This window comes from Vanessa atalanta, chromosome 20 (assembly GCF_905147765.1).
Source record: "Vanessa atalanta chromosome 20, ilVanAtal1.2, whole genome shotgun sequence".
Taxonomy (NCBI): Eukaryota; Metazoa; Arthropoda; class Insecta; order Lepidoptera; family Nymphalidae; genus Vanessa; species Vanessa atalanta.
The window spans coordinates 6,505,405-6,531,669 of NC_061890.1; the positions used below are offsets into that span (position 1 = coordinate 6,505,405).

Here is a 26,265-nt window from a genome sequence, read left to right on the forward strand (position 1 = left end):
ATATATACTACAATACCTACAATCTATGGGCTTTTGTTAGAAAAAAGCTCATCACTATTATCTAAAATGAATATAATTACAATTTGTTAAAATGTCTATTATTATAAGTTTTCATACATTTATAATTTATTCTTGTGCTACAATGAATTCGATAGTAGATTATTGTTAGTATAAGAGATATGCATACCTAAAAAAAAGGTGTTATATTCATTGTCAGAATGCTTATACATTCTCTCCTACTAACAATAATTTGTATGAATCTTTATAAATAACCTAAATTTATTTTTATGAGATATACTACTTTTTATGCAAATAATAAATTTTCTATTGTAAAGTGCTTTTTTATTCATTTAAAAAATTCGGTTTTTAGGAACAATACGTAAATATGGAATGAAATAATTTCTTCTATGAAATAATAAAGTAATACAAAAACGAATAATAAATTGCACCAGAACTTTATATAGAATTTCATTTTATTTTATGACTTTCATTCAAAATCATTTAAAATTTTATAGTTCCTTTTTAAATAGCTTTAAAATCTAGCCTAATACGATAAAGGTGCCTTTTTAAATCTATATTAAATATTTACTTATATAATCAATAGGTACAATATTTTGGCACTAATTTTATATGCCTATAATCTTTTTATATAATATAATATATTTTTCTCATTCAATCGATCTAGCTGTCTTTATAAATAATAAATTTAATGGCGAAGTATAATTGGATTCTAATTATGGCGTTAAAATACCTAAAAAGTACTATTTTTATGTGTGATATTATTTAAGTTGTTGTAATAATTAAGTTTTTATGAAAATTTACGTAGTAGATGGTGGTCGTATCAAATAATATTTGTAAAGTCCACTCCACGAAACGAGCTTCCAAGGGGAATTGCCCTAATGTGCTCATTGTTTAATACGCGTGACCTTGATTTGCCAAAGCAATTCTTAGGATTGCCTCACATGTCAGATTTGTTTCGTTTATCTATTGGCTTTCAACAGCACGCATCCAACCAACCAATGAGGTTCGAGTATTTTATTCCCTACGAAAACGAATCGTGGAATGTATTAAAGTCTAAATTTTTTAATGTAATGAAATGGATAAACTGAGGCTTAGTATAGAAATAGTGTTTTAAACTATTTCTACCGATCATCAAAATTACTATTGAGAATTTAAAACATTACTATAACGACATAGCATTTTGTCAGTTGCAATTTGAAAAACTTAAGTATTTTTGAATTAGTTTAAAAATATATGTCGCGTCCATTTTATTTTATCTGTGGTGTAAAAAACAGCCATCAAAATAATATTTTGCAATGCTTATTGTGATTTAGCTTCGTCAATAAATGCATTCAAAACTATACTAGTTTTTGATTGTAGATGAATATAATTATTTAAAAAGATGCTATGCGACTGTTTAGTTTGTTTAGCTTGCATTGGCTTAGGTTGCTATTGTTTAATATACCGAAAAACCGAATCTTTATACTTTAATAACAAAATAAAATAAGAAAAAACGTGTATCATTCGTTATTACAATGATTATTAATAATTGACTGCCAACAATAGGTTGGTCGTCGCGAAGTCGATAACTATTGTCTCGTCCGTTACTTACAAAACCCATATCTAAATTTTCAATAAATACGGTTGGGAATATATCAATTATATGATTACTTTGACCAGAATTTGATGTACTATTTATCTTATCGTTTAAAATAATATCTTGTTTCGATATAGACGTTTTTGAATTATATTCTATATGATTTTGTATTTTATTTTTACATGCAAAATATTTCTGGTTAATGTTTAATATAGTTTTATTTAAATTTTTGGTCCACGTTGGGCCGTGATGGAAAGCGGATCAGAGTCTCTTGAGATTCTTGTGTGAGTCCGTGCTGGAACTCTTAAGGGAGCCGCCGAACCGTCTGGAGTGAGAGGGGGTCGTTCTCTCTCTGTCTAAACTTGCAGCTCGAAGGATGAGGCCCCTTGATTGTAGGAGGGACGAAGTCGGTCTTACCTGGAAAGTAATGATTTTAAAATATAATTATATTTGTCTATTCGAATTCGATTTGAAAAATAATAAAGAATAATAATATTTTTCTGTGCTCTTAAACGTCAACAGCACAATGTACCCAACGTTATAATGAGTTCTGGCCCCTTCGAATAGTGTCGTACGTACATGGCAGAAAAGTATTGAGCTACCGAGTGCTATTCCGTAAAAACGTAAAAACTTAACTCACATCTCACTCGTGTAATGTTCAAAATCAATTTACTGATAAGCCATTTTGATGTGTTTGTCCTTTAAATGTTATGAATAGTTATTTCGTCAATGCCCATCACTTAATAAAATTTTTGATTTTAGGTTCATGTCTGTTTGTTAGTTTTTCACGGCAAAACCACTCAACCGAAATTGATGAAATTTGTTGTAAAGCAAGTTTGAACTCGAAGAAAGGACATATACTACCAAACAACTACTAAAACGCGAGCGAAGTCACCCTGCGACAATTAGTATTTAATATTATAACTATGTACTTTTATGATATTATAATTAATTATATATTTTTTTACTTTTATGTCGATATATATTTTATTGACTGACAAGAAGGTTCTAGAGAGAAGACCGCGAATTGGCAAGCGTAGTGTAGGATGCCCTGTGGCATGCTGGAGCGATGATGTACGGAAGGTGGCTGATAGAACTTGGATGGTAAGGGCCGAAGATTGGGCTCAGTGGCGCGCTTTATGGGAGGTCTATGTCCAGCAGTAGACTAATACAGGCTGACCATGATTATAACTACGGGTGAATGTTTTATGTACTTGTTCTCCAACAGATCCAACTCGATGCGGTCTCCCCGTACTACTCTCCGTGAAGGAGGTTTCCATTGACTTGTGCGATGCCTCGCTGATTGATTGAGACAGTAGTTGGGTCGTTGAATTTGAGTCTTCCATGTTGGACAGATCGTCTGGACTGTCTTCTCGATGTGGGGTGTCGGATTCCTGAAAATGCACCCATTTTTATAAATATAGTATATACATAGGTAGGAAGGTAGGAAGCAGGTTTTAGTCTATCGTTACTACATGAAAAACAAAGTAAATTTTATACCCTCAGAAGAAAAAGTTAGGATAAAACGAAAGACGGAAATAAATCTTGTTTTGATCATAGAAAAAAAATGTCTGATTCTTTAGTGTCTTACACACTCGCAGTAACATTTTATATAAAATACCAGTATTCGATTTTTAAAATATATACGTATGTGTGATTAATCGAAGTACTTTTTTAATTATTTAATACTTAAAGAGGGAGTAATTGTAATTCTTGTTTATGTCTATGTTCGATAGATATATTGATTACCTCTTCTAAGTCTCTTAAGCCCACGGGGTACTGTAGTCTTTTATTCTCATCTCTTTCCTTCTCCCTCTCTCTCTTTTCCAATTCATCCGCAAGCATCATTACTTCCCAATGGCTACCACTTCCGGCGTAGGCTAGCAAAATTAAGAATTTATTCATTATATCATAATATTTCTGAAGATTCAGTTTTACACAAAAAAAAACTTAAATTTAAATGAAATATTTGTATGGCTTAAAATAATTCTAGTTAAAAAAGTAATCAATTAAAAAGTCGCTTACCTCTGATTGGTGATTCTTGGCCTTGATTAGAAAAGCAACGCGACCTTCTTGAGTTGCTTTCAATGAACTCTTCAAAAACTGGCGTGCGAGGAATTGATTCCGAGTCACTACTTGACGATGTTGAACTACTGAAATACAAATTAAATCTTTCAATATAAACTATTCATACTTGATGCAAGAACGACTGTTACTTATAATTTGTGTAATATGTTCATGATTGATTTGACAATAATAGATAATTATATTTTAAATTAAAAAAGAATTGCGCAACGGTTTAAGTTCTGCCTAGGTATGTAAAAAGTCGCAGGATCGATCCTGACTTTTGTCCTCCACTCATAACGCAAGCTTTAAGCTAAAATAGGAATATTAGTAAATCCTTACAATAGGGCATTGCTAGTTAAAAAAAAAGAGAAAATACATACATACAGGGACTAACCTCTAAATTTCTCATTTTATCTATAATATCTTGTACGATAGAATATTTTTACTATATATTAAGCTACATAATATTTTTTGAAATTCTTTGTGTAATTCTACTGTAACTGCTAGAAAAATCCTAAAGTAAATAAGGTTAATTTTACCAATCGCTCCAACTGTAGTCGCTGTCTATATCCACAACCACATCATTACAGTTCATTTTCGCTGTGGCACCGCGGTTGTAACCGAAAAAAGACCCCAGGCTAAATTTGCGTTGCGGCCGTTGCGAGAGTGGTTCTGTTTGATTAATATTTAAATTAAAGGAAAAAGTATAAATTACATTCAATCAAAAGGGAAAGGAATTGATTACAATACGTTTTGAAATTTATATTGTGTTCTAATGTATTTTTCATATTATACGGTAGCTTAGACGATAAATATTTTTCATGAGATAGGTAATATCTCAAATTTGCATTAAAGCAATCGACACTTACATGAAAAACAGCTGTTAAATATCTTGCTAATAAAAAACCTTCTCTCTTTTTCCGATAAGGTTTCGAGTTTATTTCACCACGCTAATTTATTACGTTTTAGTCGATATAGGTATATACATATAGGATAAATTAATAGGTACATATGTGTATTTTTTAGCATAATATATATATATATATATTTAGATATACGACAAAAATCGCAAATTTCATAATGTTTCTAGACAAATACCATGAAGAATTATTTGACCTAATAAGTATAATTCAATACAGGCTTGGAAATAAAATTGCAATAATTGAATGGATAAGTATTAAATTATATTCAACTCACTTCTGTCTTTCCTACCCGTATGATGCATTCCTGTATCAACTGATAATGTCTTCTTTATCTTCGTTTTAGTGTTGTCGAGGTGTGTGCCCAAGAATTGAAAGGGACGTATTCCTCGTCTACTCATACGGAGACTTGACTGTTCGGGACTTAGCAATGATCGGTCTTCTGATGTCATGTGAGGTGATAGTGGCCTTAAAATAAATATTTTAAATAGGATTTATTTTTAAATTAATAATTAAATATTCAATATTAATTGTTTTTAATTGGTAACTAATTTACTTTTGGTACTGATAACAATTACCGTGTTAAATCTTGTAACTCCATTGTCTCTTGGTAGTTTTGATCCTCCCACGATTTTCTTTGTCTTATCTTTTCAGCTCGCTTTCTCGAATATGTGCCGGCTTTTCCGTCTAAATTTAAATCTAACCTCTTAGACTTATTTACAGACCAATCTTCTTTACTAGAAGATGTTTTAGCAGTTCTTTTAGACAGCGATTCAGCTAACGACTGTAGTTCTGAATAAGTTAGTTTGGATAGTTCTATTCCTTCCGTCATTTCTGTAAGTTTTTCTTCCGACAAAACCTCACTAGATTGTGTTTCTCTTAAGTTTGGCGTTGATGATATTTTTTTATTAGTTGTTTTAATGTCTGTAGCGCTTATTTCCGGTGGAGAAGTGGTAAAAACTGTGTCTAGCGAATCGCCTCTCTAGAAGTGTTTTAACGAATTTATTTTAGCGAACCAAATTATACAATCAGATAAACAAATTGTATTAAATTTTATTTTGTATTTATTATACATAGTTTTTATTATATATTTAAGTATATTTTATTTTAAAAACTATTTTTTTTTTAAGTATTTACGTTTTAGTTGATGTAAGATGGACTATGGATTACAATAAAATGGACATACCATGAAACCTTCATCGACTCCTGATATTTCATCACTTCCTGAGCTATTTTTTGATTGACCCATTGTTTTCAAGTCATCGTTTCTTTGGAATTGCATTGCTTGTTCCGTAGTAGTGTTTGTTGGCACTCCAGGTAACCCTAACCTTTCTAGCTCTTGTATTCGATTTTGAAGTTGACTTATAATTTCATCACGCTTACGAACTTCATTCTCTAATGTATCAAATCTATTAAATAATACATAACATTACTATGTCATTCATAATTAAATTATAATAAAACCCATTAGATAGATAAAAGATAAAAATATGATTAAACCTTTCTTGAAATTTGCCTTGGACGTCGTACAAATGCCTTTGAATTACTTTCTTTATTCCAAAAAGTACTTCTCCAAAATATTCCTGCTCTTCAATTGACCCTGAAAAAATAAAATGATCTTGATTTAAACGAAATATCAATAACTATATTTCAAATTATAAAAACTTGTAGAAACTGTGAATATTTACCTCTTAATAACTTTCTTTGATTTGCAACCGCTGATATTAGTGATAGCTTAGGTTTATCTGAAGGTACTCTAATTTCTTCAGGTCGTAAAGATTTGTAATCGTAGACAGGTTCAAAATTTGACTGTAGTTTGTATTCATGTTTGAGGTTCGGTTGGATATTTTCAGCATTTAATATTGATTGTTTAGTTACTTGAGGCGGAGGTGTTTCTAAAGAATTTGATTTATTGATATCTGAGGGTATTGTTTGTTGGACAGGTACCGCTGGAGTTGGTAATTCAAAAACGTCATCCGAATCATCCATTGGAATACTTGCGGGTGGTGAGGGTAAGGTATGACGATGAAATGTAACGCTTTTTGCGAATTTTGAGTGCCTCATAGCGTATCCTTCTACCGTTGGTGCTCGAATTAGTTTTCTCAATTCCCTGCTCTTTTCAGGACTTTCTGCAGGAGTTACATCTTCCGACAATTTTTTTAATATAGATTTAAGTGTTCGCCTTTCGAGAGTTTCATTAGACCCGTGACTTTCAACTGAATCTATAGATTTTCGTTTAAATTTCCTTTTATCCATTGTACTACCTTCTGAATGGCTTCTCGTAAGGGTATCACAAAGTAAATCTTCAGAGGAGCTTGCACAGTCTAAACTAGAACTTCTAAATTTCATAACTTTTTCAAGTTCTGCCAACTTCTGACGTTCATTGAGTATTTTAAGCTTTTTTACAAATGGAAGTCCACCATATTCTGGAGAAAGATCATCAATAGATTTATATTTTTTATCTTTTGATAACGATGATCTTATAATAGCTATTTTATCATTTGGGACACTACATTTTTTTGGTGACATTGTCAATAAATCTAAGGACTCTTGTTGGACGGGTTCTGAAGGGGTTGACAAGCAAATCTTGGATTTATCTTGCGTTACATTGTCACTTTTAATTTCAGTACTAGCGTTATCTATCTTAACTAATTGCGCAGTATTAATTTTAGGCACACAAATACTTATGCTTGGTTCTGGTAAATTTCCTTCTATTGAATCTTTAGATTCATTTTTATCTTCTGAGCTAGGTTTACTTTTTGTGTCACCTAAAATAGCGGCCTTTTTAAGTTTAGTCCAAGGTTTTTTACTCTTTGGCTCCTCTCTGCTTTCCTTAGTTTGAATAGGTGCTATTTCTAAAGACGATTTTTCAATAACTGGTGTTTTACATTTTTCTGTCGAAGAACTGTCACTTTCTTTTGACGATCCTCCCCCCTGTAATATTTTTAATTTTTCTCGAAAGCTAGACCCGACAGACTTGGCTGGTGACTTTATTTTACTTACAACAGAATGGGGTATTGATATTAAATTCCCTTCTGTTTTTGGTGTCGGTTCTACTACTGCCGCTGGTTTTTCGGCGATTCCTTTACTTAGTGGCTGGCAAACAGCCGTCCCATCACTTTTTACTTGTAATATTTTATCTCTAAAACTTACTTTAGGTTTTGAAACACCATCGCTTGAGCCTGAAGAATTTTTCCTTGATGTTTTGGTTGTTGGACTCTGTAGTTTGCCGGGTGAGCTAGATTCGGAACCTTTTCGCATTGGACTAAGATTTTTTATAGTTGGACTTAGAGGGCTTTTTATTGAGCTTGGACTTATAGTTTCAGAGCTAGAAGGCTGGTTACTGACTGATGGAGTTAACTGATTTTTTTCTTTTTCTTCTTTAGCTTTAAGTAATAACAGCCTTTGTAGTAAAGGGAGGCCAGCACCAATAACTTCTGGTTCTACTTCTGGTGGTGCTGAACTAGTCGAAGGCAATGGATGAGAGGAGGGAGGAGGAGATAATATCACTGAAGATGTTGATAGTCTTTGTTTGGCAACTTTTTCTTCACGATCCTGTTTAAAGTAAAATGGTTGTGAATAACGTACCCCGTAGCTTAGTATTACTTTATATTAGTAAGTATATTTTGCGATACTATACCTGTTTTTCTTTTAACAATTTTAATCGTGACAGTAATGGTAAGCCAGCTCCAATAGGCGAAATAACTTTTTCGCCATCTTTGCTCCCTGAGGTCGTTTCGTCATTGTCCTAAAAAAATAATACTGAAAATGAAGACGATGACTAAAATGCTTATAAAAGCCAAATCAAAAATACAGAATGTACATTATTTACAAATCTGTTTTTGTTACAATATTTTTTCGTATAACAGATTGTAAGTGACACAGAGATAGACATCACAACAATGTGCCTCCAACCTTGGGAACTAAGGTGTTATGTCCGTAGTTACACTGGCCCGCTCACCCTTTAAAACGGAAAACAACAATACTAAGTATAGCTGTTTTGCGGTAGATTATATGATGTAAGTGGTACCTATCCAAACGGGCTTGCACAAAACTCTTCCACTTGCATTTATTTTATAACATTTCTGATTAAAAAAAATGCTATGAGTTATTTAGGATATATAACTTTCCTTATTTCTTACTTATCCTATATACTAGTGGCGCAGGTAATTGCTGTTAAATAAAAATAAATGGAAAAGTAAGAGGTATATACATACATCTTGATGCTGTGGCTGCGAGTCGTCGCTCTCAACGCGCGGCATGCGGCGTAACTTGGGCTCAGCAGCGAGCGCTTGCAGCTCCATTGACTCGCCGGAGCGCCGACCTACACGTGACCTGCTTCGGATCGCGTTTCTTATTCCCTGGTGAATTAAACGAGTTGTTTTGAAAGTGTACTGAATTCTCATAACTTCAATTTGTGTTTGTGTTAAGATAATAATAATAATAACGTGGATGTTTGTGATGAATCCTGTATCTTTAAAAAGGAAATAATATACATTATTTGACATATCTTCTAATTTATTTAAATAAAAGGATCAATACAATTTTCTTGATTTTAAGATACAGTGTATACGTATTTTCAAAGTCTGTAATTAAGAATTTAAATATTATGACGTAGAATTTTTTGATTTACGAAAATCCCAGAAGGTAAAAGATATATTCAAATGCAATTAAGTTAATTAATTAATACTAAATAAGTAACCTTCTTTAATATACATTAGCAAAGTGAACAATTAGGATAATAACCTTTACATCAGTACGTAATTTGTGAACTATCCTTTTTGGAGCACTTTCGTCTCCGGCTGATTTATCTGGACTAATTTCACCTAGAATAAAAAACATCGTTTTATTTTTATTCCTAAGAAAAGTAGTAGATATCATTATTAAAGTTCTCGATTAATACTTTTAACTTTTTGCCTCGACATGCTTTTCGCTTCTTGCAAACGTTTCCTGCCTAGAGTCTGTAAGATATCTTGAGCTTCAGGATAATCTTTCATTGCTGCTAAAACATCTTCTCGTGAAAGAGAGAAAAGTTCAGAATATCCGACAGATCTTACGTCCGCTGTCCGCCTGGAAAAGAACAACAATTAGAACATGTAAAGAAAATGGAATGTCGTTGTCGCGTTTGATGATAAGTTTTAAAATATAAAAGTTGATAAAACTTAAGTACAATAACTTTTAAACCATACACATAGAGAAACGAATACAGAGACAGGAGTATCGATACTTAAACAACGGCATATTATTCGATGATTCTTGGAAAAAACATTATGAGCTTCTTAATGCACAATTAAAGTACGTTAATATTCAATTTTATTTTATTTTAGGAAAACAAACAATGAAATGACACTTAAAGCATAACCATAAAACATATAATATAATTTTTATGATTTATGTATATTAATATGCTAGAAGTATCTATTATTATAAGTGTATTATTATGCTTTGACATGATAAGCTAAAAAAGCGCATCAAAATCTTCATCAAATAGGAATGCTATAAGAAAGCTCACTACACAAGTTGAAGACGGCGGAAGAAAGGAGGTCACCACATAAAATGATAACCAGATGAGGTTATTTTCTATATCAGACCACAGTTTGGGATAAAAGTACACAAACAGTCAACAACGAAACAAGTTGATGATGAATATATAAACTTTTTCGGTTCGTCAATATTGATCCAGTAATGTATGTGATGGATTTTTAGAGCAAACCGAATCTCACATAAAAGATGGATATCAATATACATTAAATGTTTTATGTTAAAGTACTTCAATATATTTATGGAGGCTGTATCGTCAGTGACTTTGTTATAAGTAAATGTGTATCAAGAACTTTTTATGGTTTTTAACGAAACAATAAATTTAAGTGCATCAAAAATAATCTATAAAAACGTATCTAATTACAATTTTAAAAATAAATGTGTGCACAGAAATTGATTTTAAAAGCAAACTAACTTGTTTAGACCATCGAGGTTTAAAATGCCTATTTCACCAAAGAAATCGCCTGCTTTCATTGTAGTTAAAACTCTTCCAGTTTCTGATATTACTTCTAGTATACCATCTGCTATTATAAACATTTCTCTCGCTACTTCGCCTGAAAAATATTTTCATTATAATACTTGCATTATGTTTTCATTAAGTATAAAAGTATTTTATTTATACAATAGAATTATTGTCTCTACCTTTTCTACAAATCGAATCACCAGGTGTAAATATATAGGCCTTCATTTTTAAAACCAAGTCATGAAGAAATTCTGGTTGACATTCTTGAAATATAGTCACCTGAAACAAAAAGTTTATTTTTAAGATTTGGTGCCCAACATGGGACTCATTTATATAGCAAGAACTTATAAATCTGTGATATAGTATTAAAGAAAATATTTTTTTAGTTTTCCTATTTCATTTTTAATGCCTAGTCACTATCTAAGAATCATTATAGTACACTAATAAAATTATATTTATTAAATATAAAAACAATTGAAAAACAAGAAAATATAATAGAAGTTTAGTTTAAAATTGTTTTGAAGTATAAGATTTTAAATTAACATGGTTATTTTTATTACTAACAGTATTTAAGACGGGATATTTACCATGTTTTTTATTTTTATTTGGTGGACATCAACAACATCTACCCGCAAACGTCAGTCTCGTGAACAAAACATTCGAAGATAATGTCGAAATATCGAGCTCCACCAAATAAAAATAAAAAAACATGGTAAATATCCCGTTTTAAATACTGTTTTGAAGTAATTTTACTTACCTTTTTTAAAACGCTTAAATTAACATGCAAAGCCAGTTCGGTCTTCAGTTTATCTGGTAATAGACCCAATGCAGTGTTTATATCACCACCACCCTGAATTCTCCCACGAGACCACGAGTAGTCATACCAACGAAGTACTCGACGCTTCATACCGCCTGGCACCTACAGTAATGAAGCAAAATACATAGTAAAAGATCAATTATAACAGATAAAAAAACAACTTTCACAAAAATACTTAAACGACTACAGATTCCGATTATATTTCCCTCAGGTTTACAATTTATTTTATGTATTTTTCTCAGTCAAGTTAAATTTAATATACCTACAATAGTAAAATCTTTAGTACCAATATTTGATATATGTATTTGTATGTATTTTGTCGCCATTAACACATTTTGGCTACTAGCTAACTTTGTACAATTAGATTCTTCTTTTACTCTAAGAAGAGCTATAAGATTTGTAAGCAAATACACTAAAGTAAAACTTAATTATTAACTTTCGACCTCCGGGATCTGAATTTATTCAGATAAACTCCAATTTATTTGGCTTGTTTAGTGATTTGTCTAAAGAGATCTAGTCTAAGACTATTTGTTAAAAATTATTTCAGATCTAGGCTTTATCAGGTAAGATTACACTAATGAGACGTTTTCAATCTTTTTATATAGATATAATCAGCTCGCTGCTAAGTTATTGTCAAGCTTAATTTTTCTATATTATATAGTGCTATAAATGTAAATATAATTTTGATCGTTGTAGCATGCTATTTAGACGATGAAAAAAGTCGCTATCGTTTTTAAAAAATATTTAAGTTATTTTAGCATGATATAATTATTATTATACATGCAATCCATTACGTACTTACGTTTATGGATTCGGTGCACGGTGAAGTGCTTAATTTGCACGATGGCGCATTATAAAGGAAAGCCAATCATTTTAATGAATTGTGAAAATACCATTGACAAAAGCTTTGTCATCAATTTTGTTAGTTTAGGTTCATAATATATTAATTACCCTTTCATGTGATTCATGTATATTTTTTATATTATTTCAATGATTATAATGATAAATGATACATACAAAATCATTATTAGGAATGAATTCTTAAAATTTGAACCAATGTTCAGTTTATATATAATTATGGCATAAATAAATACTAATTTTTGGAGAAAAATAACTCTGTCATCATTGATTTAATATGTTAAGATAAATTTTAACAACTTTAAGTGGATCGTGTTATGCAGATATGTAATTCCAATCCACAGAAATAAAAATAAAAGTTATTAAGATTTTTGAAATAAAATCATTGAGATGAAATAAAAAAAATATATTTACAGTAGATTAGTTAGATAAGAACAATTGTTATCTCTTTTAAATCTTAAATCTTAAAAATAAATTAGTTTTTTCTGAGAGTTGGAAAAATTCTGCAAAACACGGTCTAAGTATCCTTCAGTTTGTCATTCAGCTTTAATACCGGAGTATAAAGTATTTATATGCTATAATACCAAACTACTCAGTGTTTTTAGAATGGTTATTTGATCAAATTGCACCTTTGTGTTGCGAAAGTTCCAGAAAAGAGGAACAGTAGAAAACGGGTTTCTAAATGCTGTTTTAGATTGTTGACTAGAAAATTTCGGTCAAACTATTCAACTATTCAAAGACTTTTCTGTTTATTATGTAAGTGCTAATATTATATACTACAAAAACAATATTACATCATAATTTAATATTAAGTGTTTTTGGGTGTATTTTAAATAAAACGTTGCTAATAAGGTTTAAAATGCAAGCATGGTTTAAATTTAAGCTTAACCGTCATTTGTAACATATACGACGTAGGAAATTAGGTAGGAGTTAGTGTGAAATGGTGTCAAGTGACGTTTACTACCTTAAAAATTAGCGCAAGTAATGCTAATTGCTAAGAAAATGAGTTTTTCCTATTGTTTCTTTGAACAAATTGTGTCTAATCTGCCTTTGTAGATTAGACACAATTTGTCACTCTCTTATTTAGATGAAAAATAGTGACTGTTTCAATTATGTGTACGTGAAAATATTTGTCTTTATTTTAAAGATCTAGTTACGCGGACGAACAAATGGACCGACTGGCATGGAAATTTCGGCATCAAATATCCGATGACTGGGTGGTACTTACCAAGATGGGCTTGCACAACATAGCCCTATCACCAAGCAATTTATTTAAGTAATTAAATTGTATCAGAATTTTACCTTTCATTAAATTACGTTTGCACAATTTTTCTTCGAATTCCATAAATTGAAAGAATGGATATGGATAAGGTTGTTATACTATAAGTTGAGCCTTTTTGAAGAATTTAAGGTTAGCCTCAAAAGCCTGACTTTGCCTCTAAAGGCTTCAGTAGAGCTATTCTGCAAGAACAAACTCGAATCTCACCGAAGACCAGGATCATCATAGGTTCGAAAGTAATATGGTTCATTGATTGTAATTTTACGTTCAGAGGATAACCGCTCAGGTGACTGTATTAATGTTTATAAGTAATTTTTTAACATTTTAAGAGTAAGATGCGAAGTCTTTTGCTAGAGAATAGTACTGCTTGCTGCAAAGAGTTCGTATATTTTCATTATATAACTACTTAGTACGAAGTGAAAGAGTGTCACAACTCATCACATGTTGTCATGATTTTACACGTCACGTGGAATTAACCAGCCTATTTTTGTCGCTAGAAAAACGCATTACGCGTTTTCCCCACGTGAAGTGGGGGAGTATGTGGGACTCGCCGGTGCCCAGTACGACCCTAGTACACCGGAATAACCTACTAAAAAACCAGCGATACCCTCTCCGTCTTTTCAGCGGGCGTCACAGGATCGCTTTCGCATGCTACCGTGACGTTTAGAATAAACCGGCCTAGCGTCTTATATATATATCTTATATATATTTAGGTAACGTTATCATAATTTACGCGGAGCCCTTACATTAAAACTGTACATAACTGTAATAAAACTGTATCAATTTTATTATAACAAATACTTATATTGTTAGCTAACTAATATATGAGGTACTAGGCAACTATATTATCGCGAGAAAATATTTCGACTTATTTTCCTTATTTTTATTTTTTACTAAATATTTGATGCTATATTGATTATTTTTTATTTTAATTTATATGGAATTTTCACTTGTAAGTGATTCTGTTTACTATAATTAATTATTAAAATATATTTCCGTAAGACAATTGAGTAAATCACTAATTAGACTGAGATGGTAATATTGAATTTAAATGTTTATTTTTTTACCTTATGATGTCTCATGTAAGTCTTCGCTCCGTCCAATAGTCTCTCGAACTCTAGTCTGTTCGCGTTTCTATTTGTAATGACGTTTCCAACTTGACCCACTATCGTTGCAAAGATGAAAACGCCAATCAAGTAGCTTACAATCGTGAATATGTATCTGTTGAAAAAGTACTTATCAATGGCTTAGCAAATTATGTCTATTACCTAAGTCATAGACTAAGTTACACAAAGCTAAATACTTAAAAAAAAGTATAAGTGATAAAATAATATTACAAGGTAAAAAATAAACAAGTGTAAAAAAAGAATTATAGAACTGTGCAAAGTTTTCGAACAGTTGCAATATAAAACACGTTAAAAGTAAATAATAAGCGTAAAAATTACAAAATGGCGGTTTCAAACAATGAAGGCTGTTCGAAAACTTTCAAATACTTCCCGAAACTAACAATCGATGAGAAATAAAGGAAATGGTACAAACAAAAATAAACAATTTCATGACAAAAGATACAATTGCATTCACATCAATTTATGTTACCCGAAGTTTTGTCACTGCGAAGCGAACAGCCTCCAAATTTCTGCCGCCGCCATTTTAATTTTATTACTCATCAAAATGGCTGTTTCCCTCCAACACGTTTTCACAAGCATTAGCTGTTAAGTAGTTGTCGTGTTGCTCGAAATTGAATTCAAATGTGTAATTCTATTGATAACTAAGTTTTTGACAGCGTTGTTAGTGTAAAGTTTTAATTGTTACGTTTTAAAGCGCAAAAAAATAATCAAAACGTGTTTTTGGTAAAATGTGCCAAAACTTACCTGATTCTCTGCATTTTCTCGTAAAACGGATAATCGTTGATTTGAAGAATTTTGTAACATATTATAATAAAATAAATCAACAAAAAACACATTTTATTTCATATAGCTACTAACGGTTGAGATAAACAGCCATTGTTAAATATTGTTAATTAATTGGTTATTCAAAAAGCTTTTGATTGGTCAGATCATGATTACGGTTATATGGAAAAATAATCATTTATTTTTACCATAATTCGAAGATACGATTCAAATTATTTTATTTAGAAATATCTACGTGCGTGGTTCGATCGAATCGTATGGCTTGACAGCGAACGTCATGCCTTTGGCCGTAGTCTCTGTTCAGTAGTACTCTGTACCCAAGTGTGTACGTATCGCAAATACTTCGTTGGTATATATAATAATAATAATATTATAAATTTATTTATTAGTTTCCTTTAATTATAAATTATTCCAACACCTATCAATTTCTATGTCACCTTCTCCTGGGCGTCCAGTGATGTCGTCATGTACAAAAGATTTAATTACAAAACGATATTATATTTGGTTATTCATCGTCTAATTTATGTTTCAGAACTTTCCAGAAACAATTAAAATGACATAATTGTAAATTGGGTTCGTTTGTTTAAATGCTCACGTTGAGGTTCGGAAATTGAAATGATATTAAAATAGAAGATATATACGAGAACGTTATTCATCCATTAAGGGAGCATATAAGTGGTACAACTATTACGGGGGCGGGAACCGATCCACTAGCAAAAGCTTCACAGGAGTATTGGCGTTAGGATTGAGCCAAGCGAACGGTCGTAAGTATACATCCTAAGTAACGGCGTATCGCAAATACGGAGCCGTCCCAGCCTACCTAGTCTACGCTAGCCATTCGTGGCCCAAGGCATATTCAAATATGGATCCTAAAAATTCAGGATAACTTTTTTATCAACAAATATACATATACATTAATGACAAAATTGCTTTTTTTATGTTGTCCAATTTTTTTTTTCAAAAGAGAGGTGCATGTCGAGTATTTGTTACGTGCGCGGCGACCTCTGGGTGCGCGGTACATCTTTACTCAGGTTGCACTGATTGTGCGACATTTGTTTGTGCAACTTAAACGCTGTGCCGATCTCAAGCAAATGGGATAGATTTAGGCGAATAGCGATGTGCCAGAGTTATACCATTATTAATAAATGTAAACTTATTATATAATATTTTCCGTATCCTTCAACCCATCGCTCACTTTCCGAGCTATACATAATATATTTTGGATAGTATAATATGGTAACGCAATAACCACCGCCAGATGCATGAAGACTTCACTTCAGTAAATGTGCAATATGTAATTTGAATATTCATGTAAGTAAGATGAAAAGTTATTAAGCACTATGTTATTCAGAGCAGATTACTCAAGCATTCTATATATATCTATCTATAGTAATATATTATTTATATAAATTAAGCTTAAACGAAACCTAATCGTACCTGTCAATGTTATCTGATATTTAGTTGTAATTAATATTCAAGAAATGTTATATGACAGTATGAGTCAATAACGCATTCGTTGAAAGGAGGTTATATAGGTTAGAATGGGAAGTTTATCCTACAAGACAAAAAAGTTTTTTTTTTTTTAAATCGGTTCATAAATGACAGAAGAAAAATTACAACCGTATTGATTGACAACATCCTGTAATTGAAGTCGTTAATTAAAAAATTATAGTCTATTACTACGTCTAAGTCGAAGTCAACTCAAATAAATTTTGCAGCTCAGGTCGATAAAGTAATTAAAGTAATCGAAAGTAACTTTTATCCTTTAAATACTAATACCAATCTTCGACCAAATTACATTAAGTTCAGAGTTCTTACTGAACTGAAACGTAGTCTTGCTCTTCTGGGAATTGTAATTCCAAGATTGCGGTATTCGTGTTATAATAACGTATATGTTACTAAATCGTAAAGAGAGAAAGAAAAAAGGTTGTATATATTTGATACTATGTCTATATTTTTAGTTTTATATTATAATGTTTAGATTTTTTTGCCTCTTGGATTGGAATTCAGTTATGCTTTTGGTATATTATAATCTACACAAGGAGTTGGTCGTAGACTTAGTCATAGCTCTTAAATATTCCACTGTTGGTTAAGGCTTTTCCGAAGAAGGTTAGATGCTTATCCAAAATGCGGATTCTTTGAACTCAAACATGTAGGTTTCCCGATACTTTCCTTTAACATGAGCACGACGTTAATTATAAATACAAATTATACACGTGAAAATTCAGTACTGCTTCCTCGGGAACAAATCCTCAGCATCGGTAAAGATCACGTCACGAACTTTAACCACTAGGCCATATTGTCAGCTCGTAATGGTTGATTATAATATTCATTAGTAAGATAATTGTTATAGCAGCGTATGTTTCAATATCAGTTACATACAAGTTGATGAAAGCGAATGCAATGTAATAAGTCTTTGAATGAAGTTGATATTATGAAGAGGTAAAATTTGTTTGTTTGTATGCATGTAATGTATGTAATTTCAGGAAGTTATTAAAAAAATAGCGAGTACAAAGCTGCATTATGACAGAGTGCTATAGGATACACAATATATTTATATAATATATTTTTTTAAATTATATTATAAGGAGGATTAGTGCGACTTTCCGAACGTCATACGTCAAACTGTCAGTCGTGATTTAATTCATTCGCTTTTTAGCGGGAAGCGGGGCAAAATACGGTCAGGCGTATCATTGTTAAACTGTTTTTGTAATAATATTAGCAAACCAGAAATTGATTAAAGGATATTGTTATGAATTCATTAATATTTTATATTCTTGTAATAATTTTAATAAAAATAAATTTGTTTTGTTAATAATATTATATTATATATTTATATAATATTATTATTATACAATATTAATACATGTGTGGATGGACACGGAAGGAAATTACGAAATTAGATCGTATTCGCTGAGACGGAAAATTGTTCATATTTAGTTAGGGAGTTTTCATATGAAAATCATATTGAATACGTCTTGTTTATATATTGTATGTTCATAATTCATATTACTGTTAGGAGAGGAATAATTCGCTTCTTAATTTGATAACATTTATTTGGAAATTTTGTATGGAACGTATTATTTGTTCAAAAAGTAAATCATTGAAATCCGTATTATAATAATTGAATCCATTCCATAGAATTATTAAGGTACCAATTTTATCTTCAAAAACTAAAATCGGTCGATATTCATGATGCGATTTCTCTTATATTTGGAAATTCGACCAATGATTTTTTTTTATTGTATATGAGGCAAACAAGCAAGAGGCTCACATGATGGAAAGTGATTACCACCGCCCAAGGACATTTGCAACACCAGGGGGCTTGCAGGTGCGTTGCCGGCTTTTAAGGAATAAGTACGCTCTTTTCTCGAAGGTTCCCAAGTATCGGTTCGGAAAAACCGCCGGCGAAAGCTGCTTCCACAGAGTGGTTGTGCGAGGCAGAAAATGTCTTAAAAATCGACATTTAGAGAATTTTGAGAATATCATGGCCATGTAACTTTCAAATAATATTAATCCTTATAAAAATGTACTACATTATTCGAAGTTCACATTTCAACGTATTACGGATTATAGCACCGTTTTCAGTCATCGTCATTATCGCATTTTTGCGACATTAATAATATTTCCATTAAATAAGGGTTCTTGGGCGAAATAACGTCTAGGACTGGCAAGTGATCCCTTTCCTTTTCAACTGTCATCCTGTACGATTACGGGCACGGCGGCCAGTCTAAAGGGAGACACGCCAACTGCGCAGGAAAAATTACATATATACGCAAAAAACAGGACAAATCACTGTTCCCTTGCTTTAATAATTCGATGGGACGGCAAATCTGATAGGATCGGCAATAATTGAGGCGTAGGGAACCTTTACGTACTTTTAAACTTTAATACTTGCTGATTTTTTGACAGAAAAAGTGAACTAATTCGATCTCAAGGTTTTTATGAATTTTAAAATGTTTTTAGGGTTAAGAATGTGTTATTATTTATTAAACACGGGATCGTACAGGTAAAGGTATATTACCAGTTATAAAGGATTAAGTACTACAATATTTTTTATAAATATTATTTTTATTATTTTTATTTTATGTTATTTTTTATAAATATGACGGCGCCTCGAGCGCGTTCTAAATCTACCTTTTTTTTAAGTTAAGTTAAATGTTAGACAGAGCCATCTAGTATCGATGTCTATGTTAATTTAATTCAATGTTGGAATTTGTAAGGACGAGAGTGGCAACCCAACTGTGGTGGCAACACTCTAGTGAAACGTCGTTGTGAGCGGACGTCCATCTTATGATTGACATCGGTGATTGTCACTTTTTGAAAAAAATAGCGTGGCTGAACGATCGACAACGACGGATCGCTTACGTCCAGTGACTTTAATCTAATTAAATAGAAGACGCTATATTTTTGTTAAAAGACTTCATTGTGATAAATAGAACGTTGATTTATTATCAAAAGTGCCTTTATTTTCGACATACCACGCCTGTGACCGAATCAAGGACTTTCTCAAGTTTAACTACAATGGACCGTCCTGATGAAGGCCCTCAAGAGCCTTTATCAGAAGTGGGATGCGGAGATCGAAAAGAGGCAAGTGATGAGACCAGCGGTAGTAAACTTTTGAGTACCATGGAAGCTTTGTTGACTCGCTTGTTGGCTACAACTTCACCAGCGCCTCATGCATCCACAGCAGCTTCAGCTATGACGAATACAGTGCATTTGGTCCAGTTTAACCCTGACGATGTTGACGCTGACATCGAGGGATGGTGTCGTGTCTCGGAGATAATTGTAAAAGCGAAAAACTTAAATGGAGTTGAACTTTTAGTGGCATTGACAAGCGCTTTAAAGGGACGTGCTGCAACTTGTTTGACTAAGGTACGATTGGAAGATTTGACATGGGACACTATGAAACAAATTCTTCTCGCAAAGTTTTCGAAGCCCAAATTGATCCAGGACTATTTTGACGATATAATGCGCTTCCAATTGGGAGTAAAGGAAACAGCGAGTGAGGCAGCTATGCGTTTGTGGAATCTAATAGAAAATATACCCAAAGTTGAAATGCCAGAGGAGGTTATCGCCGGATTCGTTGTATCTGTGTTGAGCTTGAAAGATCACCTGATTCGTCGTGAGCTGAATTCTCATGCTATCAGTACCCGAGCACAACTATTCCGCATACTCGGTGGTGTTACTTTGAAAAGACGCCTTGACTCTAATGATGATCAGTACCCAGCTGATTCGAAGAAACCTCGATTGAACGATACAAAGTTTAACGGAAAGTGTCATAGATGTGGAGTTCCTGGCCATAGAATAATAGATTGTAAAAGACCTCGTCCAGAACCGGGCTCTTCAAAATCAGTTGAAAACTCATCGTCATCAAAAGAAAAATCAACATCGCCAATTTGTTTCTCGTGTGGAAAACCGGGTCACGTGTCAACGGGGTGCCCAGAGAGGAAGAGTGGTGGAACTGCAGTGAAGGAGGTCAACATCTGTGAGCATAGAGTATCGAGAGGTACCCTTAGTGTGTCATCTGGTGAGAAATTTTGTTTTCTATTTGATAGTGGATCATCTTGCTCTTTACTAAAAGAAAGTATTTCCTCGCGGTTTCATGGTACTGAGCGTAAGAGTTTGGTTTATTTGAATGGCATAGGGAGCTCCAATATAGAATGTACAACACAAATTTTAAGTTTAGTTCAGATTAGTGGTTTGGCGGTGACACTTCTATTTCATATCGTCCCAGACGATTATATTACAGAGTCTGTAATAATAGGTAGCGATATTTTCGAACACGGCGTGCGTGTTGAAATAGACCATGATAATCTTTGTATTGTAAAAAATGAAAAGACCAACGCTTGTGAGCACAAAACGACTGGTATTAATTTTGAGTCCGTAGATACTGATTTAGTAGGTAAAGAAAAAGAAGCACTTCTGTCTATCTTGCTCAAATATGCTAACCATTTTGTTGAAGGCAATCCTACTAAACGTGTTAATACAGGGCAAATGGAAATTAACCTTATAGATCCTAATAAGATAGTACAGCGAAGTCCTTACAGATTATCACCTCCGGAAAAACAAGTGGTAAGGGAGAAGGTTCAGGAGCTATTAGACGCGGGAATCATTCGGGAAAGTTCATCTCCTTTTGCAAGCCCGATAATATTGGTTAAAAAGAAGGACAACACCGACCGAATGTGTGTTGATTATCGGGAGTTAAATTCCAATACACGCCCTGAACATTATCCCTTGCCACTTATCGATGATCAGATAGACCAGCTTTCGGGAGCATACTTCTTTTCATCTTTGGACATGGCGGCTGGTTTTCACCAGATCCCAATTCATCCTGAATCCGTGGAAAAAACTGCGTTCGTAACGCCCGAAGGGCAATACGAATACCTCGCTATGCCTTTTGGGCTGCGAAATGCACCTTCCGTCTATCAGCGATGCATTAATAACGTGTTCAAGGATTTAAAAGACAAGCCGCTTGTGTACATGGATGACGTACTATGTTATTCCTCAAATATAACTGAAGGGCTGCGTCGTCTTGAACAGGTATTAGAAGCTTTGGCTCGGGCTGGATTTTCACTTAACTTAAGAAAATGCAAGTTCATGAAAAATAAAGTCGATTACTTGGGATATGCTATCCAATCTGGGGAGGTCAGACCAAATTCGCTAAAAATACAGGCATTAGCAAATGCACCCGCTCCAAAAACCGCCACTCATGTACGCCAATTTTTAGGTCTGGCGTCCTACTTTCGGAAATTTATACCAAATTTCTCGCGGATTGTAGGTCCTCTGTATCCTTTAACCAGACTCAAAGGTGGTATTAAGTGGACGGAAAATCACGAAGAAATCCGTCAATCAATTATTCAGATTCTGACGTCAGAACCCGTGTTAACTATTTTTGATCATAACCTGCCTGTAGAGCTTCATTGTGATGCCAGTAGTGAGGGTTACGGCGCCATCGTTATTCAGAAAAAGGATAATATGCCACATGTGGTAGCGTACTTTAGTCGTCGCACGACCGAGGTGGAGTCTCGATATCATTCTTACGAGCTCGAGACACTCGCGGTCGTACGAGCTATCGAGCATTTCCGCCATTACCTCTATGGCCGTAAATTTACAGTGTACACTGACTGCAATTCTCTTAAGGCCTCAAAGTCTAAAGTGGACCTTACACCGCGTGTGCACCGTTGGTGGGCTATTTTACAAGCTTACGATTTCGATATCGTATACCGCGAAGGCAAGAAAATGGAACACTCGGATTATTTATCACGTAATCTGCAACCGGATCCGGAACAAAGTAAAGTGGGGATAGATGCTTCGAAATCTGTACAGAGTAAAAATATCGTTTCAAAATCGGTAAAATTTGTAGAGTTGCATGAAGGTTGGTTATCTGTCGAACAGAAACGAGACAGTGAAATTCAGGACCTTATATCTAAATTTTTTAACAAAGAATTGCCTCAAACCGTTGCGGATACATATGACGTTAGGAACGGAATACTTTATCGCAAAATATGCCGGAATAAAGCTGTCTCTTGGCTTCCTATTGTACCGCGATCTTTGATTTGGACGCTTATTAATCATATTCATTCGGAAATTCAACACTTAGGCCCGGATAAGACCCTAGATAAAATCTACGAGTTGTATTGGTTCCCCGAAATGTCCAAATGCGTGCGACGATTTGTAGACTCATGCATAGTATGTAAAGCATCTAAGGGACCATCGGGTGCCCAACCAGTTCGACTTCACTCAATCCCTAAAGTCGCTGTGCCATGGCATACGCTACATATAGATTTCACCGGTAAATTGAGTGGTAAAAGCGATCAAAAAGAATACTGTTCAGTAATTATTGACTCGTTCACTAAATATGTACTACTGGAACACACAACTTCTCTTGATGCGGCTAGCGCTGTTAACGCTCTTAAAAAGGCAGTCTATCTATTCGGAGCTCCAAAACGTGTTATAGCCGATCAAGGTCGCTGTTATATAAGCACCGACTTTAAAGCGTTTTGTGCTGATAACAACATCCAGCTTCACTTTATCGCCACAGGTTCGAGCCGGGCTAACGGCCAGGTAGAACGTGTGATGCGGACCCTAAAATCTTTGTTAACGATTATTGAAAATGACCCGAATAAAAACTGGCGAGATGAGTTAGGTAATGTGCAGCTGGCTCTAAACAGTACCAGGTCAACTGTTACAAAATATACTCCAACTGAACTTCTTACTGGAGTTCGCGCACAACCATTAGGGATTTCTAAACTGACATATGGGAATGAACAAAGCCAAAGGTTAGATATTGAGTCCATCCGCGCAGAGGCTTCCAAAAATATAGAAAAGGCTGCCAAAGCTGATACTGTACGTTTTAATCGTGGTCGTGCCACTATCAAACCATTTTCGAAAGGAGACTTTGTGTTTGTTAAAAGTTCTGAACGAAATCAAACCAAGCTAGACCGTAAATTTAGAGGACCATTTGTAATCACCAATGTCCTTGAAAACGACCGTTACGAGTTGAAAAGTATCACTGGCTCTAGTAGAACATTCAAATATTCTCACGAGAACTTACGTTCAGTACCGAGAGGACATGAAGGGCTAACCGAGGTGGCCTTTAGCATGTTAAACGAGAATGAGGCCATGACGGCGGGGGATAACGATGAACAGTTAGACGGATACCAGTACGACGATTCTGATACATTGTCTGCTCATAGTGATACCTTGACTGCAGGGTCCACAACTTTAACAGCACAATCAGAGACTATGAGCGACGACTCCGAAGATGAATCTCATCGTGAAGAGATAGTAGGTGTGGAGGTTCATCATTCGTAATAGATAATGTAATCTGCACATCTGATTGCACTAAACAGGTACTTTAGTTGTTATTGTGTTGTCCGGTTTCACAGGCTTGTGATTCGAAAGGACGCACGATAAGATATTTTTCTGTAGTATTTAGTTCAAGGAATTGTATTGTCCGGTCCACGCTTGCTTGCGTGTTCGAAAGGACGTACTCTTCCGATCCGTAATGAAAACGGTCGAAAGGACGGTGTTGTCCGGTCCATGTCTAGGTACATGGTCGAAAGGACGCATTTGTCCGGTCCGGTTTGTGTTGAGTACTTTTAAATGTTGTCCGGTCTAAGCACGGGTGCCTAGTCGGAAGGACGCATTTTGTTCCTACGTCACAGTCGAGAGGTGCTTTCTGATCCAGCACAATTTATAATATGGCTGATCGGTAATACGCATTTGTCCGGTCTGTGACGGAAGTCTTTTCATTTTAATATTCACTGTTTAGAGTGTTGTGTGAACTTGTATGTAATATGATCAGAAGTTTAAAGTCAGGGTGGACGAGCCGGATGATTGCGGGGCTTATTTAAATCGTATGTGATAATGTGTGTTTGCTCATTGCAGATACTCGTGATCGCCCGAGGACGGGCGAATGTCAGTCCGGCCGTGACGGCGCCTCGAGCGCGTTCTAAATCTACCTTTTTTTTAAGTTAAGTTAAATGTTAGACAGAGCCATCTAGTATCGATGTCTATGTTAATTTAATTCAATGTTGGAATTTGTAAGGACGAGAGTGGCAACCCAACTGTGGTGGCAACACTCTAGTGAAACGTCGTTGTGAGCGGACGTCCATCTTATGATTGACATCGGTGATTGTCACTTTTTGAAAAAAATAGCGTGGCTGAACGATCGACAACGACGGATCGCTTACGTCCAGTGACTTTAATCTAATTAAATAGAAGACGCTATATTTTTGTTAAAAGACTTCATTGTGATAAATAGAACGTTGATTTATTATCAAAAGTGCCTTTATTTTCGACATACCACGCCTGTGACCGAATCAAGGACTTTCTCAAGTTTAACTACAATGGACCGTCCTGATGAAGGCCCTCAAGAGCCTTTAAATATTATTAAATGTCAATATTTGAAACATTTTAAAATTTGTTATCGTCACAACGCTATTGTCTCGAGGTAAACAATAGACTCTAAACACAAATTTTACTATGCGCGTCAAGATGGATACTTCTTTTAATTATGACGATATAGCTAGGAAACCGATAAAATTCATTTTAAAAGTATATATCTATAATGTTTAATAAAATGACTTTATGAACTCCACTGTATCGTTAAAACTATCCCAATAACGAATGATAAAATTTTGTATGTCATTTAATTCTTAAATTAATTCTTACCGGCACTGATATCGGACAGTCTTGTAGTACATATAAAACCTCAACTTATATTTTACTTTTTAATGCATTTTGATATTTTACATCTGTTTTAAATTTTACATTAATAAGTGTATTGAACACACGCTGTTTTTGTTGATGATAGGGATTGAGAAGGGATTAAATGTGGTGGATTAGTTTAAAATTCAAGCAAACTCAGATAGACAGGTATTCAGTTTAATGTATGTATATCCAACAAAAAACGCAGCATACAAGCGTGGTGCGTTGACCTTGAATCGGAAAAGTCAGAAGGGATATTGAAATACGAGTTTTAACTGTGAAAAATTTTCTTTCACCAAAGCCTTGCTTGAAGAAGTGCTTCTTAAAACCTAATAAAAATAGATAATAGAAAGATAAAACGATAGACCAGTGGCTTAATCATTATTAAATTTATAGACGTCAACCTATAAAAGAGAAGTGGAGTGTTCTTACGGCCTTCAGTGAAACGATATTTTATGGGTGTCGAGAGGCGTCCCATAACTCACAGATATAAGGCCGGACAATTTTCAGCCAGACCTTATGTAATATATTGGGTAAAACTCCACCTTTTTATGTGTTAGGTCGTACTGTGACCTTTTCAAGGGATCGAATTATTATT

At 33.8% G+C, this 26,265-nt stretch overlaps 2 protein-coding genes across 2 annotated transcripts in view; one reads left to right on the forward strand and one right to left on the reverse strand.

Moving 5' to 3' along the window:
• Positions 1-1,800: 1,800 nt before the first annotated feature.
• The window catches only part of LOC125071976, a 74,445-nt gene continuing 49,980 nt past the window's right edge, over positions 1,801-26,265 (reverse strand). The window contains exons 8-25 of the mRNA XM_047682427.1: positions 14,610-14,763; positions 11,346-11,507; positions 10,768-10,867; positions 10,541-10,679; positions 9,488-9,654; positions 9,331-9,410; positions 8,802-8,945; positions 8,225-8,332; positions 6,273-8,139; positions 6,085-6,184; positions 5,771-5,993; positions 5,163-5,566; positions 4,862-5,052; positions 4,204-4,336; positions 3,623-3,750; positions 3,347-3,477; positions 2,812-2,991; positions 1,801-2,014 (exon numbers count right to left, since the gene is read on the reverse strand). Of these exons, the coding sequence (XP_047538383.1) occupies positions 1,859-2,014; positions 2,812-2,991; positions 3,347-3,477; positions 3,623-3,750; positions 4,204-4,336; positions 4,862-5,052; positions 5,163-5,566; positions 5,771-5,993; positions 6,085-6,184; positions 6,273-8,139; positions 8,225-8,332; positions 8,802-8,945; positions 9,331-9,410; positions 9,488-9,654; positions 10,541-10,679; positions 10,768-10,867; positions 11,346-11,507; positions 14,610-14,763 (4,567 nt within the window). The 3' untranslated portion in view covers positions 1,801-1,858. The remainder of the gene's footprint in view (positions 2,015-2,811; positions 2,992-3,346; positions 3,478-3,622; positions 3,751-4,203; positions 4,337-4,861; positions 5,053-5,162; positions 5,567-5,770; positions 5,994-6,084; positions 6,185-6,272; positions 8,140-8,224; positions 8,333-8,801; positions 8,946-9,330; positions 9,411-9,487; positions 9,655-10,540; positions 10,680-10,767; positions 10,868-11,345; positions 11,508-14,609; positions 14,764-26,265) is intronic.
• Positions 23,216-25,072, forward strand: LOC125071979. The gene is made up of 2 exons (XM_047682432.1): positions 23,216-24,307; positions 24,846-25,072. The coding sequence occupies exon 1, from the start codon at positions 23,532-23,534 to the stop codon at positions 24,267-24,269; it is 738 nt and encodes a 245-aa protein (XP_047538388.1). The 5' UTR covers positions 23,216-23,531; the 3' UTR covers positions 24,270-24,307; positions 24,846-25,072.

Coding starts and splice junctions, on each gene's coding strand:
- LOC125071979 (XM_047682432.1), top strand. CDS start 23,532: ATGCGGACCCTAAAATCTTTGTTAACGATTATTGAAAATGACCCGAAT.